This window comes from Cnephaeus nilssonii, assembly GCF_951640355.1.
Source record: "Cnephaeus nilssonii genome assembly, chromosome: 8".
In the NCBI taxonomy this organism is placed as follows: Eukaryota; Metazoa; Chordata; class Mammalia; order Chiroptera; family Vespertilionidae; genus Cnephaeus; species Cnephaeus nilssonii.
The window spans coordinates 93,912,983-93,930,670 of record NC_137079.1 but is presented as its reverse complement, the minus strand read 5'-3'; the positions used below and the strand labels follow the sequence as shown (position 1 = coordinate 93,930,670).

General features: G+C 46.7%; 1 protein-coding gene across 8 annotated transcripts in view; it reads left to right on the top strand.

The window, feature by feature from the left end:
* The first annotated feature begins 1,863 nt into the window (after positions 1–1,863).
* Positions 1,864–17,688, top strand: part of RUBCNL (rubicon like autophagy enhancer) — a 75,081-nt gene continuing 59,256 nt past the window's right edge. For 2 of the 8 annotated variants that reach the window (XM_079778880.1, XM_079778878.1), the window contains exons 1-2: positions 2,606–2,713; positions 3,452–3,595. In XM_079778880.1, the coding sequence (XP_079635006.1) occupies positions 2,638–2,713; positions 3,452–3,595 (220 nt within the window). In that variant the 5' untranslated portion in view covers positions 2,606–2,637. Of the gene's footprint in view, positions 1,923–2,605; positions 2,714–3,315; positions 3,596–4,112; positions 4,187–17,688 lie in introns of those variants that run through there. The other 6 variants (XM_079778881.1, XM_079778883.1, XM_079778882.1 and 3 more) reach the window with 5 other exon arrangements.

Sequence of the window (17,688 nt, the reverse complement as noted above, 5' to 3'; positions counted from 1 at the left end):
GTAAAGAACCTTTTTCAGAGCATGGCATCTCTGAATATGCCTCATACACTGCAAACTACCTATTACCAGCAGAAGCAAATAGTAAAATGGCAGGACTATTCTTCCTTGTGAATGGGGGAGTGCACCAACCCAAAACTGGGGTCATACATCCCTAAAGGAAGGCAAAATAGGGCAAAATTTGTTAATATTCAAGAAAGAATTTTGCTTTCTTATACTCCAAAGAAGTATTACATAATTAAAATGCATATATTATTATGGTAATCTATATATAAAAGCCAGTTTCTGTGATGACCAGGACGACCAAACGACTGGTCGCCATGAGGTGGCATTGACCACCTCTCAATCCCTCCCTCCGCCTCCCCCAGCCCATGAGCAGGGTGTGGTGGGACTGGGGACTGGTGAATGGGCTGAACGGCTGACCACTTGGTCCCTGCCCCTGGTCCCACAGGCTCCGATGGATCAGCGATGGTGACCGGGGGAATCGGGGTGGGTGGCAAGAGGACTGGGCTGTCTGTCTGGCTGTTGGGATTACCAGCTCATCCCCTGCTGCTCGGGGGCTCAGGCCTGCAGGCACCGGTGACTTCACCTCCATGCACATGTGCTGCCCGCTCAGGGCTGGGGCGGGTAGGTTGCAGGCACACTCCACAGCTTCCATCGGCGCCTCAAGCCCCAGCAGCAGCGGCAATGGTGGTGGTGGCAGCCGCAGCTGCCCGTGTGAGCGGCCCTGAGCGGGCAGCGTGCTCCATCAGCTGCCAGCCAGCACAGCGCATGGAGGTGAAGTCGCTGGCGCCCGCTTTCCCGCAGGTCTGAGCCCCCAAGCAGCTGGGATGAGCTGGTGATCCTAATGGCCTGACAGCCTGGGGGCAGAGGTGGCGTTTGGCCTGGGGTCTGGCGAACGGGCAGAAGATGGCCCTGATTGCAGGAGTCTAGGCCTAGGGACCCTACCTGCACGATTTCGTGCGCTGGGCCTCTAGTATATACCTAACAAAGTTTACTATTTTAACCCTTTTTAAGCATACAATTCAATGGCATTAAGTATATCACCCAGAACTTTCTCATTGCAAGAGACACTCTGTGACCATAAAACAGTAACTCCCACTTGTCTGGTGTGGCTCAGTGTTTGAGCCTTGACCTATGAACCAGGATGTCATAGTTCAATTCCTGGTCAGGGCACAAGCCTGGGTTGTGGGCTCAATCCCCAGTAGGGGGTGTGCAGAAAGCAGCAGATCCATGATTCTCATCATTGATGTTTCTCTCTCCCTCTCCCTCTCTCTCCCTCTCCCTCTTGTTCTCCTTCTCTTTTTCCCTCTCCCTCTCTCTCTCTCTTTCCCTCTCCCTCTCCCTTCCTCTCTGAAATAAAAAAATATATATATTAAAAAACAAAAACCCCAGTAACTTCTCATTTCCCCTTTCCCAGCCATTGCTAACTATCCTATTTTCTGTCTCTATGCATTTGCCTATTCTAGGTTCCTCATTTAAGTGGAATTCAAGTTGTCCTTTTGTGGAGAACGGGTGTTTCAGACTGACAGACAGGCAGGAGGGAAAGAAACTGAGACAAGCCAAATGCAGCTTCCCTCAGTTCTGTCACGCTCTGAGGCATGTCTTGGCTTCCCTCTCATGCAGGATCATCCCTCCTTCCCTGGAGAGCTGCTTGGTAATGATGCCAAAAGGCTCCTTATTGTAGCTTGTTACGTAGTTTATCTCATCTCAGTTCCTTCCTCTTTTGTACAGAGACTAATTTTCCCTATGCTGACTCCATCAGTTGAGCCCCAAACAGGGTCACATCTCTGCTTATGGCACAAATTGCTTCTTGTGAAGCCTGAGGGAGGGCAGCTTCTACTCTCCTAAGAGGCTGTCCTGGCCACAATGGAACTTTGTGTATGACCAATGGATGCTGGGTGTGAGCCAGGCTGGATGAAGTGGTGAGTTGTTCCTAATACTCAAGCCCTGAATTTTGGAGGGTACTGTGATCTGGAAGATGACTTTCCTCATGAAAAATAAAACGAAACCAGCCTCTGCTTTTCCTGCATGGTGCTTGGTTTGTAGTTACTAGTAACTTTCTCAGAATTGACCAATCAACTTGGCAATCTTGGAAAGCCTGTCCATCAGCAGTTAGCACTTGGGCAATTGTACTTCCAGATCCCACTGGAGACAAAGCAGATTTCCCATGGGTTATTCCTAATTTGAAAAAGTCTGTCCTCGAACTTTCTTTCTTAGTTTTAGAGCTACTTTTCCAGAATGTGAGCCTCCTATATTTGTGGCTAGATGTTCTATGTATATGTTCAAATATATAAGATGCCACATACAATAAATAGTGCACAGGCCAGACTATGGCATTTTTGGTTAAGATGGTTTCAAAGTGGCTTCAAAGGGAACTAACTAGATCTTACAGTCATGGTCCAAAATCTCTTAGTCTCCTTACAAGAATGCTTTTCCTGCCTTGGACTATGTCCAGTCTGCTATGCTGGTACAGTTTGTTGCTGGTTGGCTAGTAGACTCAATGATATACTTTGCATGACGTTTGCTCTTATTTTAAGATTCTTTATCTTGGCATCTTCTTGATTCCTCTTCTCTTTTCCATAGCCTGAAACAGGTTCTTGCTTGGTCTCTTCATTTCATTATTCTTCTGTCTTGCTAATGGAGATAGGGTTTGGTGTTAGCTACATCTGCTTTCAAAGCCCGACTCTGCTACTTACTAGTTGTGTGACATTGGGTAAGTAACTGAACCTCTCTAAGTCATAGATTCCTCCTCTGCAAAACAGGAATAAATGATTTGCTACTCTCAGAGATGTTGATAGGATTGCCTAAGATAATTAGGAAAAGTACCTGGCACATGGCAGATACTCAACAAATATTAGCACACATACCACACCCACTTCTTCTGATTGAGTTTAATGTAAGCCCCTCCCAGTCATTCTGAATTCCTGAGACAGAACCCCAAATGTCCAGAGTTCCTTTAGGTCTAAGCTACACACAGCTGCTCTCAACGGAAGCGGCGTGATTGACAGCTACTATTCACCTGGCTTTGTGATATTGGTTCCTGCTGTCTTCATCTGAACCAGCAGCAACTACTCAGCACCGCGCCTTAACCTCCACGCCAGGCTATGCCAGGGAGGATGGTGTTCCACCGGTAAATTAAGCCCCAAATACCTGTGATGTGGTTCCACGTGTGAAAGTGACAAAGAACAAAGCTAAGGAACCAAAGTTAGGGCGGTAAGGTGTGGTTTCACCAAGTTGAAGGGACTCTTCTAAGCAAGCCAGGACCGGCTCACCTGCGCGTTGTTATAGGGCAGGTGACTGGGAGATCCTTTCTCCCAGGCAGGGGAGGGCGCTTCTGGCGCGCGCCGAACCCCCTAGGGGCGGAGGACGGCACGCGCTCAGCTTGACTAACAGTCGGGGCTTAGGTTTCTGCTTGTGAAACCTTCTGTGTTGGTTGGCAGCTTCTCCCCAGCACCCACCCGACCCGGATGCTCTCCGCGGCACAGCTGCGATGGGATTCCAAACCTTCGCCGCCAGTGGACAGATACTGACAGTGAAGTCCTCGGCATGGGGCTCCGAGCCAGCCGAGGTCTGAAAACACTCGGCTCCGTAACGGGTAAGTTGTAGCTCCCCGCTGGGCCCATTGAGGTCGGTGCAGACTTTAACCCAAATTACTCCCGAGGATCATTCTTCCTTTCAGGCAATTGTACCAAATGCGAAACACTGCTGCTCGCGGGCGTTTGGGGCTGGGAATATATGTCTTCCAGGTCTACACACCTCTCTTTTCGACCTCTGAAAGCGCGGTCCCGTCTGGGCCCCCAGCGAGGGCAGGGCGAGATTTTGGGAGGGAGGACGACAGAGGGGAGCACAGCTGCTTCCGGCTGTCCCCAGCCCACGTCGTCTAGGGCCCTGGAGAGGGACGGGGCCGAGGACACAGCAGCGCGGGGAAGGGGAGGGAGAGGGGGCCCAAGTTCCTTCCAGCGCTTCCCCAGCATCTCCTTGTCAGTCGCGCGGGAGCTTCTGGGGTTGCCTCGGTAGCCCCGATTCCCTGGGCCGGGGGAGGGGTGTGAGGCGCCTGGGCTCCGCTCCTCGCTCCTCCCTCCCGCGGTCTCTGCTGCCGGGGAGCGCGGGGTTCCCGCTCCGCTGCCTGGACCGGCGCGAGCCAAGACCAAGGCGTTGCGCACGGGGAGCAGCTTTCCACCTCCCGGTGGGTCGCGCGGTGCGGGTGGCGAGAGAAGTGGGATGGGTTGCGGGGGGTGGTGGGCGCCAGAGACTGAGGGATCCCAGGGTAGGTCTGGGCAGCTCCGCGGGCTTTTGGAGAAGGTAGGAAGCGGCTCCCCTGCAGGGGTGGCAGGTTTTTATTGTACTGACTTGCAAGGGAGGGCGACTCTGCTGGGAAGGACCAGAGCGGGACCTCCAAGCACTTGTGCGCGGGACGACTATCGGCCCAGAGCCTGCGCCCCGCGTGGTTCCAGGCGCCGTGTTCCGGATTCGGTGGCTTTTCTCGGTTCCTCAAAAGTGCGCACCCAGAGGACCTTCTCCTGAACTTAACCAAGCTAGGCTGCAGCATGAAAACACGAAGTAGGCTTTGGTCTGAGCGCACCTGCAGAGACTGCCCAGGGAAAAAGCGGAGTTGCTGCATTTTATTCTTACCCCGCCCACCTGGCCGGGACCGCGAGGTGGGGTGGTTTGCTACAGACCCCTGAGAAATTGATCGTTTATAGAACGTGGAGAACTTTCGGAGGAGGGGTTACTCCGCCCTAATAGGAATTAAGACTCAAAGGAAAGGGCATATTCAATAGCTGCCCTTACTACGCTATTACAAGGGAATTTGGAAGGATCTTTGAGTTGAAGTTGTGGTGGGAAAGTGCAGAGAACCGAGGGCTCGGGAAACTTGAGTTTCTTAGGCTCTTTCCTAAGGCCGAATAGCAGGGAACTTCGGTTTGCTCTTGAACTTCACTTGCTGGTGTGAGAAGTGGGAAAAGAACTTGCTCTGCTTCACTGGGTGGTTTGGAAGACTACTGGGAGGGGAGTACTTTGAAAAGTATGAAATGTGGTCTCTACACATTGCTGTCCACACTTCCTCTTGGCTACCAACAGTACCTGTTGAGAACACAGAGTTAAGGCAGCAAACCCCCCCACCCCCCCCACCCCCACCCCCAGTGCTGGAGTTTTCCAGATTACCTGTCCAAAGTGGCCGGATGTGCCTGTTTCTCAAGCTCTTGCTTCAGTTCCTCTTCACTGCACTACCATGTGAAACTGCCCATCAGGGGGCACCAGGGGACCAGAACTTTGCCTTTTTTATCAGCTTCTCCAGGGCCTGTACAAAGTGGGGGAGCTGCTAGGATCTACATGAGCACTGAGAGCCGTGGCCTCTGGGGGAGTTAGATTTGATTAGACATGTTGTTCGTGAGACCTGTTTAACTCTGAAAATATTGCTTGCTTTCTAAAGTTGGAGTTCTTAATTTCTGACATGGAAGATTCTATCAGAGCCAAGGATAAATATCAAGAATGCCATTTTCATTTGAATGGTCTTTAGAGGAAGATAAGTCAAGTGCTCCAGAAAGAGTATATCCCCCCACCCCCATCTGAAGGTATCTATACTAATAAAAGCCTAGGTGATCCTCGCCAGCCGTTGTCACAAGATGGCCACCACAAGATGGCGCGGCACAGAGGAGGCAGGTCCCAGCAGAGGAGGCGGGTCGTGGCAGGGGCGAGAGTTGGGGGCAATCAGGCTAGCAGGCAGAAGTGGTTAGGGGCAATCAGGCAGGCAGGCAGGCGAGTGGTTAGGAGCTAGCAGTCCTGAATTATCCTATATAATAAGCCTATATAATAAAAGGGTAATATGCAAATAGACTGAACAGCAGAACAACCGAACAACCAATCAAAGTATAATATGCTAATGCTATGCTAAGCCTGTTCAACCGCTTGCTATGATGTGCATTGACCACCAGGGGGCAGATGCTTTGACCGGTGGGTTAGCTTGCTGCTGGGGTCTGGCTGATGAGGACTGAGCCAGATGGGCTGGACACACACTGGAGCCCTCTCACAGTCCCTCCCAGGCCCGATCGTGCACTGGTGGGGTCCCTCAGCCTGGCCTGCGCCCTCTTGCAATCTGGGACCCCTCAGGGGATGTCAGAGAGCTGGTTTCAGCCCGATCCCGCAGGCCACTCTCCTTGGGAGGGCGCCAGATGCAGAGCTCATGGCTGGCAAGCACTGCTGTGGCAGCGTGAGCCTCTCTGATTGTAACTGAATGGGCGCGAGCCCACGGCAGGCACAGTGGGGCTGGGATGAGCGGGTGCGGTAGGTAGGAGCTGCAGGCAGCATTGGACTGCGGGTTTCAGCCCGATCCCTGCAGGCCACCCAGAGGGACCCCACCCGTGCACAAATTTGTGCACCTGGCCTCTAGTGAGATAATAGCATTGAAAAGTTTGAATAGTTTCCCTCAATACTAAATTTAGATTGATATGGAAAAGAGAGATTCACCTGGTTGGATGTGTTACTCTTAAAATTTAAGCAATTATTTTTAGACTAGTGGCCCAGTGCACGAAATTCGTGCATGGGGCGGTCCCTCAGCCCAGCTTGCACCCTCTCCAATTGGGGACCCCTTGGGGGACATTCCTCTCACAATCTGGGACTGCTGGTTCCTAACCGCTCACCTGCCTGCCTGCCTGATCGCCCCTAACTGCCCTTCCCTGCCAGCCTGATCTCGCCCCTAACTGCTCTCCCCTGCCGGCCTGATCACCCCTAACTGCCTCTGCCTGCCTGATCACCCCTAACTTCCCTTCCCTGCCAGCCTGATCTTGCCCCCAATTCCCCTCCCCTGCTAGCCTGATCTCGCCCCAACTGCCCTCCCCTTCAGGCCTGATCTCGCCCCCAACTGCCCTCCCCTGCTGGCCTGATCTCACCCCCAATGGCCCTCCCCTGCTGGCCTGATTGCCCCTAACTGCCTCTGCCTCAGCCCCCACCACCATGGCTTTGTCCAGAAGGAATTTGGACATCCGGAAGATGGCTGGTTGACCTGGTCTAATTAGTATATTACCCTTTTATTAGTATAGATAGATTATATGAGATAGGATTGCTTAAATGGTGTGGGGGGAGCCTTTTTCAGCAGGAGGAGATGCTCTTGGCAGACACAAATACATAATCCCTATATGTGGACTGATAGCCAGCCGTATGCACTATACTGCCAAACCGGTCATTAAAAAATTGAACCGCTTTCTTACACGTTACACCAAATAGCTGTTGCCCTTAAAACGCCTCCTCAGCCCCCACCTTAGGTTCTGCCTTCACAGTTTACCCATATTAGGTTCTGATTGGTCGATTTCTATGCCAGTCAGCATCTCTGGGCCTATCTCTGGACCTGATCAGAGAGGCGGGGCTGATCAGCAGCCCCCGTGGCTGCTGGTGAGGCCTGGAGAAAAAGAGAGGCAAGGTGCTGATCAACAGCTGCCTCGGTGGCTGTGGATCAGACCCTGCTTCTCTCTCCGGGCCTCTCTCCAGGCCTTATCCGCAAAGCCCTCGGCAGTCAGTGCTGGGTCGTCAGAGGACTGACTTCAGTGTTCGGTCGTCCATTCGGTCATTTTGGACGTTACGGACCCTGGCTCTTTATTTATTTATATATATATATATATATATATATATATATATATATATATATATACACACACACACACACACACACACACACACACACACATACACATGTCCAGCCTGCCTGAGATTATAAACATGAGTGATACTAGTGCCCGGGTGTCATATTGTATCTTACCATGATTCCAAATAAGGCTTCTGATTTTTTCCCCCATTTTTTTCCATTTTGACTAACAAATGGGAGTTGAAGGATCACTCAGTTAAGAGGTTGAAAAATAAAACTAGATCTCCCTTATTATGCTGACTTAAACTAAACTGTAAGTCTTTATAAAATCATACTGATGGTGATAATAAAGCTAAATTTTATAGTATATTGTGTGTCAGACTGAGATATGCATAATACAATTCATTTAGTTCTCACAATAATCCTGTAAAGAAACTGAAGCAGAGAGCCTTGCCCAAGATGAAACGGCTAGCAATTCATTTCTCTCAGACTGGTATTAAAATTAAAATTGGGACCCCCTTTTTTTAACTTCTGTATTGTGTTTAATCCCACACATAGGGGTGGCCTGAGGGGTGCCACTAAAGGCTCTGGAACAACGTTCCAGAGTTTGGACCCTGAGAATGCCACTGGGTTGCTATGTGGTGTTTACTTTTCTTCCTTTTTCTGTCCCTCAATTTTTTTCATCCACAAAATGATGATAATGATTCCATATTGAATGAATGCTTCATTTCTCACTAGAAGTGTGAACTGTGGAAGCGAAACAGTTCTCAGAGATAAAAAAAAACAAGTTTCAGAGTCACATATTTTTAACATTAGGCTGAAAAATGGCAAATGAATAGAAGCTAAAAATTGTTATGGAACTGAAGGGGTTTGTTTGCCTGCAGACATCAAAGCCCAATAAAATGCCAACAGCAAAGAAAGTAAGGGTTTATTTAAGGAATGGCACTAACCCCAGACACACAGGTGAGCTAGTTCTCTAAAACCTGGCTCCCCAGGGGATGGGTTATATAGGGGAAAAACAATAATCATGATGACTAAGGGAATTAGGGTCATGCATTTGGTCCTGATGTCAGCCATAGGACCATTGTGTCTGGCTTAGCAAGGATGTGGTCAGTATGGTTTTTCTGCCTTTCTGGGTGTGGAGCTGAAACACAACTGGGCTTAGATGTTATCTTTAATTTGACTGAAACTCTGTCCCTATGGTAAACAGACCCAGCCTTTGTTCCTAAGACTGTTAGATGCCAACCAGAATCTGATGTCCTAAGGGCTAAATGACTAAGGGAATGGACAGGCAAGGAAAGAGGGAGGCAGGTGAGTCATGGTGCTCCTAGGCTGGACAAGGCCATTTTGAATCAAGAGGAGACAAAGAAGAAAAGGTCATATTGAAGAGAGGAAATTTCTGCCGTTACAAAATTAACAACACACTTCATGTGATTTGCCTGAGTTAAGTTTGAACATTGTTTGTTGATTTTTTTCCCCCTAAAATAACTTCAGTTTTGCTCTTGGATCATCCTCCCTACATTTATTAAAATAATTAAATATAAATTAAACTTCAAAGGTTTTTTTTTGTTGTTGTTGTTTTTTGTTTTGTTTTTTTGTTTGTTTTTTTTTTTTTTTGCTTTTTGCTTTGTTGAGGAGGAAGCATTTCCTCTACCCTTTTAGGTTCTGCTGGCTGGTCTAATAGTCAAAATGACATGATACAGATTATTAGGCGAAAAAAAAGTTAAAGTTTAATAACATGTCTACCTCTTGTATAGATGGGAGAGACCCAGGAAAACGGAGTAACTTATCAAAATGTCAGAAGCCACCACCTTAAATTACCACTCTCAGATAAAGACAAAAGAAATTGAGAGTAAAGAATCAGATATGGGAGGTTACCAGGAATAGCATAGCAAACAAGAGTAGGATTGTTATGTAGACTTAGGTCCTTGCTTTTTTCATTGATAACTTATTCTAGAGTTTTAGACAGCCTCTGCTTCCTGGTGCAGTGAAGGAAACACTTTTAAAAATTGATATTTCCTCTACAAATGTCCTTAGATAAATTCCTTTTACAAAGGGTAACTTCTTCTTAGTTTTCAGAGCTTCTCCATGTCTGTTGTTTTTTGAAATTAACCAGTCTAAAATAATCAATATCCCAAAGAGGCATATTTTGGGTATGGCAACTCTACTTACTCCTCTTCATGGGTAACATTGAAAAGCACCCACAGCCAGCAGCTTCTTTTCTCTAGTTTATTTCAGGTGATGAAAATTGGAGGGTGGAGTTTATTTTTATCTTTACACTTTTTTTCTACCTTCTTTTATTCTAACGAAGTATAATGGATCAGAAATCAATTGAGTCCTGAAAGTACATATAAAGTACTTTCCTATTCTCTCTTTATTTGAAAACTAGAGGCTCAGTGCATGAAATTCACTGGATTCCATGATTGCAAGAGGGCGAAGGCCAGGCTGAGGGACCCCACTGGTGCACGATTGGGGCCAGGGAGGGATGCGGGAGGTTGGCCAGCTGAGGAGGGACCATGGGAGGGCTCCAGGGTGTGTCCAGCTCATCTCGCTAAGTCGCAATCAGCTAGACCCCAGCAGCAAGTTAACCTACTGGTCAGAGTGTCTCCCCCTGGTGGTCAATGCAGTCATAGGTACTGGTTGACTGGTTGACTGTCTGCCCCCTTGTGGTCAGTGCACATCATAGCGAGCGGTTGAGCGGCCTTAGCATATCATTAGCATCCTAGAGGCCCAGTGCACAAATTCGTGCACAAGTGGGGTCCAGCCAGCCCGGCCCCAACCAGGGCAGATCGGGGCTGGGCCTGTTGGGAGGAGGAGATGGCGGGAGGTTGGCCACCTGGCCCACCCTGACGAGGGCCGATCAGGGCCGGGACGGCTTGGGGGAGGGGCTGTTGGTGATTGGCTGGCAGGCCCTACCCCCAATTGGGGTTGGGGGGCCAATTGGGGATGGGACCAGCCATGGGGAGGGGCTGTGGGCAGTGAGCCAGCTGGCCCTGCCCCCGAATGGGGTGGGAGGTGCTTTTTTGGGGCCAGCGGCCTGGGGGAGGGGCCATAGTTGTTTGGCAGGCCAGCCCTGCCCCTGATTGGGTGGGGGGGGGCCAATCTGGGGTGGGGCTGGGTGGGAGGAGGGGCTTCAGGAGGTTGGCTGGCTGGCCCCACCCCCTATTGGGGTGGGGGGTGATCAGGGGTGGGGCCGGCCAGGCGGAGGGGCTGTGGGCCTATCATGGTGGGGCAGGCCAATAGGGGGTGGGGCTGGCCAGGGGTAGAGGGTGGGGTGTTTGGCCAGCCGGCCCTGCACTTGATCGGGGTGGGAGAGTCTGGTAGTGGGCAGTACTTATTAAAGGACTAGAGGCCCGGTACATGAAAATTCATGCACTGGAGGGGGGGGGGGGTCCCTCAGCCTGGCCTGCCCCCTCTCACAGTCCAGGAGCCCTCAGGGGTGGGAGGCGACCTGGCAATCAGAGGAAGGTGACGCCCCATCACACCTGTGCTGCTGTCACTGCCAGAAGAGCAAGCCTTGGCCGGCCCTGGTTACCTGAGCCTCGGGTGGTCCTGGGCGGCTGGGCAGCCACCATCCAAGGCTTGCCTGTGCCTCAGGCCAGCCCTTGGCGGCTTGAGGACTGAAGGGACTGGGGGAATCCAGAGGCAGGCACACAGAGCACCTGGGCCCGCCTGGGGGTGGGCCTGGCATTGCTGCATGCCTGCCATCCCAGTGGGGTTGAGGGGACTGGGCACCATTATCTTGTGGCTGTGGGCGCCACCATCTTTGAGGTGTGGCAGTCAATTAGCATATTCCCTCCTTATTGGCTGTGGGCACTTCCATCTTTGTGATTGCGTGAGGGTCAATTAGCATATTCCCTCTTTATAAGATAAGATTTAAATTTTACTGGAGGGTTCTATATTTTTATTTGCTAAATCTGATAACTCTAATAGCTCTGTGTCACTGCCCACAACCAATTCTTTCATCTAAGATGTGGCCTGATCCAGGCTCCCATATTTCCTCCTTATTGGCTGTGGGCGCCTCCATCTTTGCAATGGCATGAGGGTCAATTAGCATATTCCCTCTTTATTAGATAGAATACTTTTAAGAACAGTAGCTGGGAAGAATGGAAAAAGAGCAGGTTTGAGCAGAGGAATAAGTAAAGCTGCAATGCTGGCCAGGGATCAGTGTCAGCTAACCACATAGAGAGATCTTGGGTCAATGGGGAAAAAAGGAGACATATGTACCTGATTGGGCAGTTCACTGGCCACAGTGGGGCATCATAGCGACTGGTCATTATATATATAGATTACACTTTGATTGGTTGAATGGCTGACCAGATGACCGGACACTTAGCATATTAGGCTTTTATTATATAGGATTGTTCTTAGAAGACAGATTTTGGTACATATGGCCACTTTACATCTGGTAGGTGAGGAGATTTGAACATTTGTGAATGCATATTTTAATAGTATTTTAAACAAAATTGCTCAATTGTTAAATCATTTTGAGGATATTGAGGGAAGCTAGATAGACAGGAACTGGCACCTTGGAGGAGGAAGGAGGAGAAAAACAGGAACCCAACTAGGTGGAGTTACTAAGACACCCCAACTTGGTGGGGAAGGAAGGGCACATGCAAGAGGCATGAACTTTATGACAGGCAACTTGCAGATAACCAATCACAGGACAGTGAGGCATCTAACCCATCCCAAGAATGTTATTAAGGCAGAATTCTTTGAAAAGGCCAATCAGGAACTAGTAAGGCTGTCTCCTAAATTAAGAGGTATGCGCTTCCTCTCGCCCTCTCCTCCCCTGCATGCTAGGTTCTTGGGTTGATGGCAGGAGATGTGCTCCCTGTTGCCCATGTGGCTTATGGCCATGTGGGCCTTCACACATGGACTATTAGACTTTAATTACCTTGGATGCTGAACTACACCTGACTGTAACATGGAAAGGAAGATCTGGACGCTAGCCTACTCTTGGAACCCCAGCTGCACCTTTTGCAGGACTGACTTCCCTCAATAAACTCCAGTACCACTGACTGTTTTTGTTTGAGACTTCATTCTTTGATTTTACAAGACAACAAACTCAGACTCAAATGCCACATTTTGATTGCAATTTAAACTGCGCTAGGACCTATATAAAAATCTGTTTGTTTTTTAATGCAGCATTTTTTTTAATTTTATTTTCACATATAAAAATGTCATGATTTTATTTTATTTTATTTATTTACTAGAGGCCTGGTGCATGAAATTAGTGCACGGTGTGGGGGGAGGGTGTCCCTCAGCCCAGCCTGCACTGTCTCCAATCTGGGACCCCTCGAGGGATGCCTGACTGCTGGCCTGATCGCTCACAACTGCCCTCCCCTGCTGGCCATCTTGTGGCAGCATCTTGTGTCCACATGGGGGCAGCCATCTTGTGTGTTGGAGTGATGGTCAATTTGCATATTACCCTTTTATTAGGCAGTCGGACATCCCTCTCATAATCCAGGACTGCTGGCTCCCAACCACTCACCTGCCTGCCTGCCTGCCTGATTGTCCCGAACTGCTTCTGCCTGCCAGCCAGATCACCCCCTAACCACTCCCCTGCCAGCCTGATCGACACCTAACTGCTCCCCTGCTGGCCCGATTGACCCTAACTGCCCTCCCCTGCAGGCCTGGTCCCCTCTAATTGCCCTCCCCTGCTGGCCTGGTCACCTCTAACTTCCCTCCACTGCAGGCCTGATTGCCCCCAACTGCCCTCCCTTGCAGGCCTGGTCCCTCCCAACTGTCCTCCTTTGCAGGCCTGGTCATCCCCAACTGCCCTCCTCTGCCGGCCCGGTCACCCCTAACTACCCTCTCCTGCAGGCCTTATTGCCCCCAACTGCCCTCACATGCAGGCCTGGTCCCTCCCAACTGCTCTCCCTGCTGGCCATCTTGTGGTGGCATCTTGTGTCCACATGGGGGAGGCCATCTTTGACCACATGGGGGTGGCCATCTTGAGTGTTGGAGTGATGGTCAATTTGCATATTACCCTTTTATTAGATAGGATTTATTAGATAGGATTATTTTTAAATTTTTTATTGTTGAAAGTATTACATATGTCCCCCTTTTCCCCCATTGACCTCTTTATGCCTGGCCACACCTCCCAGCCCAGGCCTTCACCCCCCTATTGTCTGTGTCCATTGGTTATATTGGTTATGCTTATATGCATACAAATTCTTTGGTTGATCTATTACCCTACTCCCCCCCAAAATGCCCCCCAGACCCTCTCCTGCCTTCCCTTTGAGGTTTGATGATCGGTTCGATGTTTCTATGTCTCTGGATCTATTTTTGTTTATCAGTTTATGTTGTTTATTATATTTCACAAATGAGTGAGATCAAGTCATACTTATCTTTCTCTGACTGGCTTATTTCACTTAGCATAATGCTCTTCAGGTCCATCTATGCTGTTGCAAATGGTAAGAGTTCTTTCTTTTTTTACAGCAGCGTAGTATTCCATTGTATAAATGTGCCACAGTTTTTTAATCCATTCATCTGTGGATTGGCACAGGTTGTTTCAAAATCTTAGCTATTATAAATTGAACTACTATGAACAAAGGGGTGCATGCATTCTTTCTCATTGGTTTTTCAGTCTCTTAGGATATATTCCTAGAATTGGGATCACTGGGTCAAATGGGAGTTCCATTTTTAATTTTTTGAGGAAACTCCATATTGTTTTCCATAGTGGCTGCACCAGTCTGCATTCCCACCAGCAGTGTAGTAGGGTTCCCTTTTCTCCACATCCTCACCAGCACTTGTCATTTGTTGATTTATTGATGGTAGCCATTCAGACAGGTGTGAGGTGACACTGCATTGTAGTTTTAATTTGCACGTTTCTGATGATTAGTGACTTTGAGCATTTTTTCATATGTCTCTTGGCCTTCTGTATGTCCACTTCCGAGAAGTGTCTATTTAGGTCCTTTGCCCATTTTGTAATTGGATTGTTTATCTTCCTTTTGTTAAGTAGTATGAGTTTCCTATAAATTTTAGAGATTAAACCCTTATCAGAAGTAACATTGGCAAGTATGTTCTCCCATGCAGTGGCCTATCTTGTTGTTTTGTTGGTGGTTCTTTTGCTGTCAGGAGCTTTATATTTGATGTAGTCCCATTAATTTATTTTCTCCTTAGTTTCCATTGTCCTAGGAAATGTATCGGTAAACATATTGCTAGGAGATATGTTGCTGCCTATGGATTCTTCTAAGATTTTTATGGTTTCCCTTTTTGTATTTAAATCTTTTATCCATTTTGAATTTATTTTTGTGTATGGTGTAAGTTGGCAGTATAGTTTCATTTTTTGCATGTATCTGTCCAATTTTCCCAACACCACTTATTGAAGAGACTGTCTTGACTCCATTGTATGCTCTTGCCTCTTTTGTCAAATATTAATTGAGCATAATGGTTTGGGTCGATTTCTGGGTTCTCTGTTCTGTTCCATTGGTCTATATGTCTGTCCTTATGCCAGTACCAGGCTGTTTTGATTACAGTGGCTTTGTAATATAACTTGATATATTACAAGTTATATTACAAAGCCACTGTGATCCCTCCAATTTTGTTTTTTCTTGATTGATGCAGCTATTCGGGGTCTTTTTTTAAAAATTTATTCCATATAAATTTTTTGAGAGTTTGTTCTGAGTCTGTGAAATATGCCGTTTATTTTAATGAGGATTGCATTGAATCTATAGATCGCTTTGGGTAGTATGGACATTTTAATGACATTGATTCTACCAATTCATGAACATGATATAATCTTCCATGTTTTTATATCTTTATCTCTTTTTCAGCATCCTATAGTTTTCCAAGCACAGGTCTTTTATCTCCTTAGTTAAGTTTATTCCTAGGTATCTTAATTTTTTTGTTGCAATGGTAAGTGGGATTGTTTTTTTTTAGTTTCTCTTTCTGTGAGTTCATTATTGGTGTATAAAAATGCCATAGATTTCTAGGTATTAATTTTGTAACCTGCTACATTGCCAAATTCATTTATTAAATCTAGTAGTTTTTTTTATGGAGTCTTTAGGCTTTTCTATGTATAATATCATGTCATCTAGAAATAATGACAGTTTTACTTCTTCTTTTCCAATTTAGATGCCTGTTATAGCTTCTTCTTGTCTGATCACTATGGCTAGCACAACCAGTACTATGTCGAAGAGGAGTGGTAAAAGTGAGCATCCCTGTCTTGTTCCTGTTCTTAGGGGAAATGGTTTTAGTTTTTGCCCATTGAGTATGATGTTGGCTGTAGGTTTGTCATATAAGGCTTTTATTATGTTGAGGTATGATCCCTCTATTTCCACATTGCTGAGAGTTTTTTATCAAAAATGTGTTGGGCTCTGGCTGGTTTTGCTCAATGGATGGAGCATCGGCCTTCAGACTGAAGGGTCCCAGGTTCCATTCATGTCAAGGGCACATGCCTGGGTTTTGGGCTTGATCCCCAGTAGTGGGTGTGTGGGAGGCAACCAATCAATGATTCTCTCATCATCATTGATATTTCTATCTCTTTCTACCTCTCCCTTCCTCTCTGAAATCAATAAAAATATATTTTAAAACAACAATAAAAAAAGGGTGTTGGTTTTTGTCAAATGCTTTTTCTGCATGAATTGATATGATCATGTGCTTTTTGTCTTTCAATTTGTTTATGTGATGTATCATGTTTATAGACTTGTGGATATTGTACTAGCCTTGCATCCCTGGAATAATTCCCACTTGATCATGGTTTCTGATCTTTTTAATGTATTGCTAATATTTTGTTGAGAATTTTACCATCTATGTTCATCAGGAATATTGGCCTGTAATGATCTCTCTTTGTAGTCCTTTTATCTGGTTTGGAGATTAGGGTAATACTGGCTTCATAAAAAGAGCTTGGAAATGTTCCTTCCTCTTGAATTTTTTGGGATAGTCTGAGGAGGGTAGGTGTGAATTCTTCTTTGAATGTTTGGTAAAACTACCCTGTGAAGCCATCCAGACCAGGGCTTTTGTTTTCTGTAAGTTTTTTAAATTACTGCTTCAATTTCATCAGTAGTTATCGGCCTATTCAGGTTTACTGATTCTTCCTGATTGAATTTTGGAAGATTGCTTTTTTTTAGGAATATGTCCGTTTCGTCTAGGTTGTCCAGTTTGTTGGTATAGAGTTGTTCCTATATTGGGTGCATATATATTTACCAGAGTTATATCCTCTTGTTGTATCGATCCCTTTGATATTTTGAAGTGGCCTTCCTTATCTCTTGTTATGGCCTTCATTTTGAGGTCTAGTTTGTCAGATATAAGTATTGCTACCCCAGCTTTCTTTTCATTTTCATTTGCCTGAAAAATTTTTTCCATCCCTTCTCTTACAGTCTGTGTGAGTCCTTTGTTCTGAGGTGTGTCTCTTGTAGATAATATATATATCAGTCATGTATTCTTATCCATTCTGCCACTCTATGTATTTTGATTGGGGTATTTAATCCATTTTCTTTTAAGGTTATTGTTGATAGGTACTTACTTGTTGCCATTTTTCTTCTTTATGTTTGTGTTTCTCCCTCTTTTTCTATTCTTTCTTCTTACACCAGTCCATTTAGTATTTCTTGTTTTGCTGATTTGGTTGTAATAAACTCCCTAAGTCTGTTTTTGTCTATGAAGTTCCTGATTTCACCTTCAATTTTGAATGATAGTCTTGCTGGGTATAGTATTCTTGGATTTAGTCGCTTGGTGTTTTTTTTTTTAAACTTGCCACTTCCCATTATTTTACTATTTTATCATGAATATTCTTTTTTTTCCAAATATGTTTTATTGATTTTTTACAGAAAGGAAGGGAGAGGGATAGAGAGTTAGAAATATCGATGAGAGAGAAACATCGATCAACTGCCTTCTGCACACCCCCCATTGGGAATGTGCCTTCAACCAAGGTACATGCCATTGACGGGAATCGAACCTGGGACCCTTGAGTCCGCAGGCCAACGCTCTATCCACTGAGCCAAACCAGTCAGGGCTAGTCGCTTGGTTTTCATCTCTTTGTATATTTCATTCCATTTCCTTCTGGCATGATGTGTTTCTGTTGAGAAATCATTCGATAGTGTCTAATGGATGATCCCTTGTAGGTAACTTTCTGTCTCTCTCTTGCAGCCCTTAAAATTTTTTCTTTG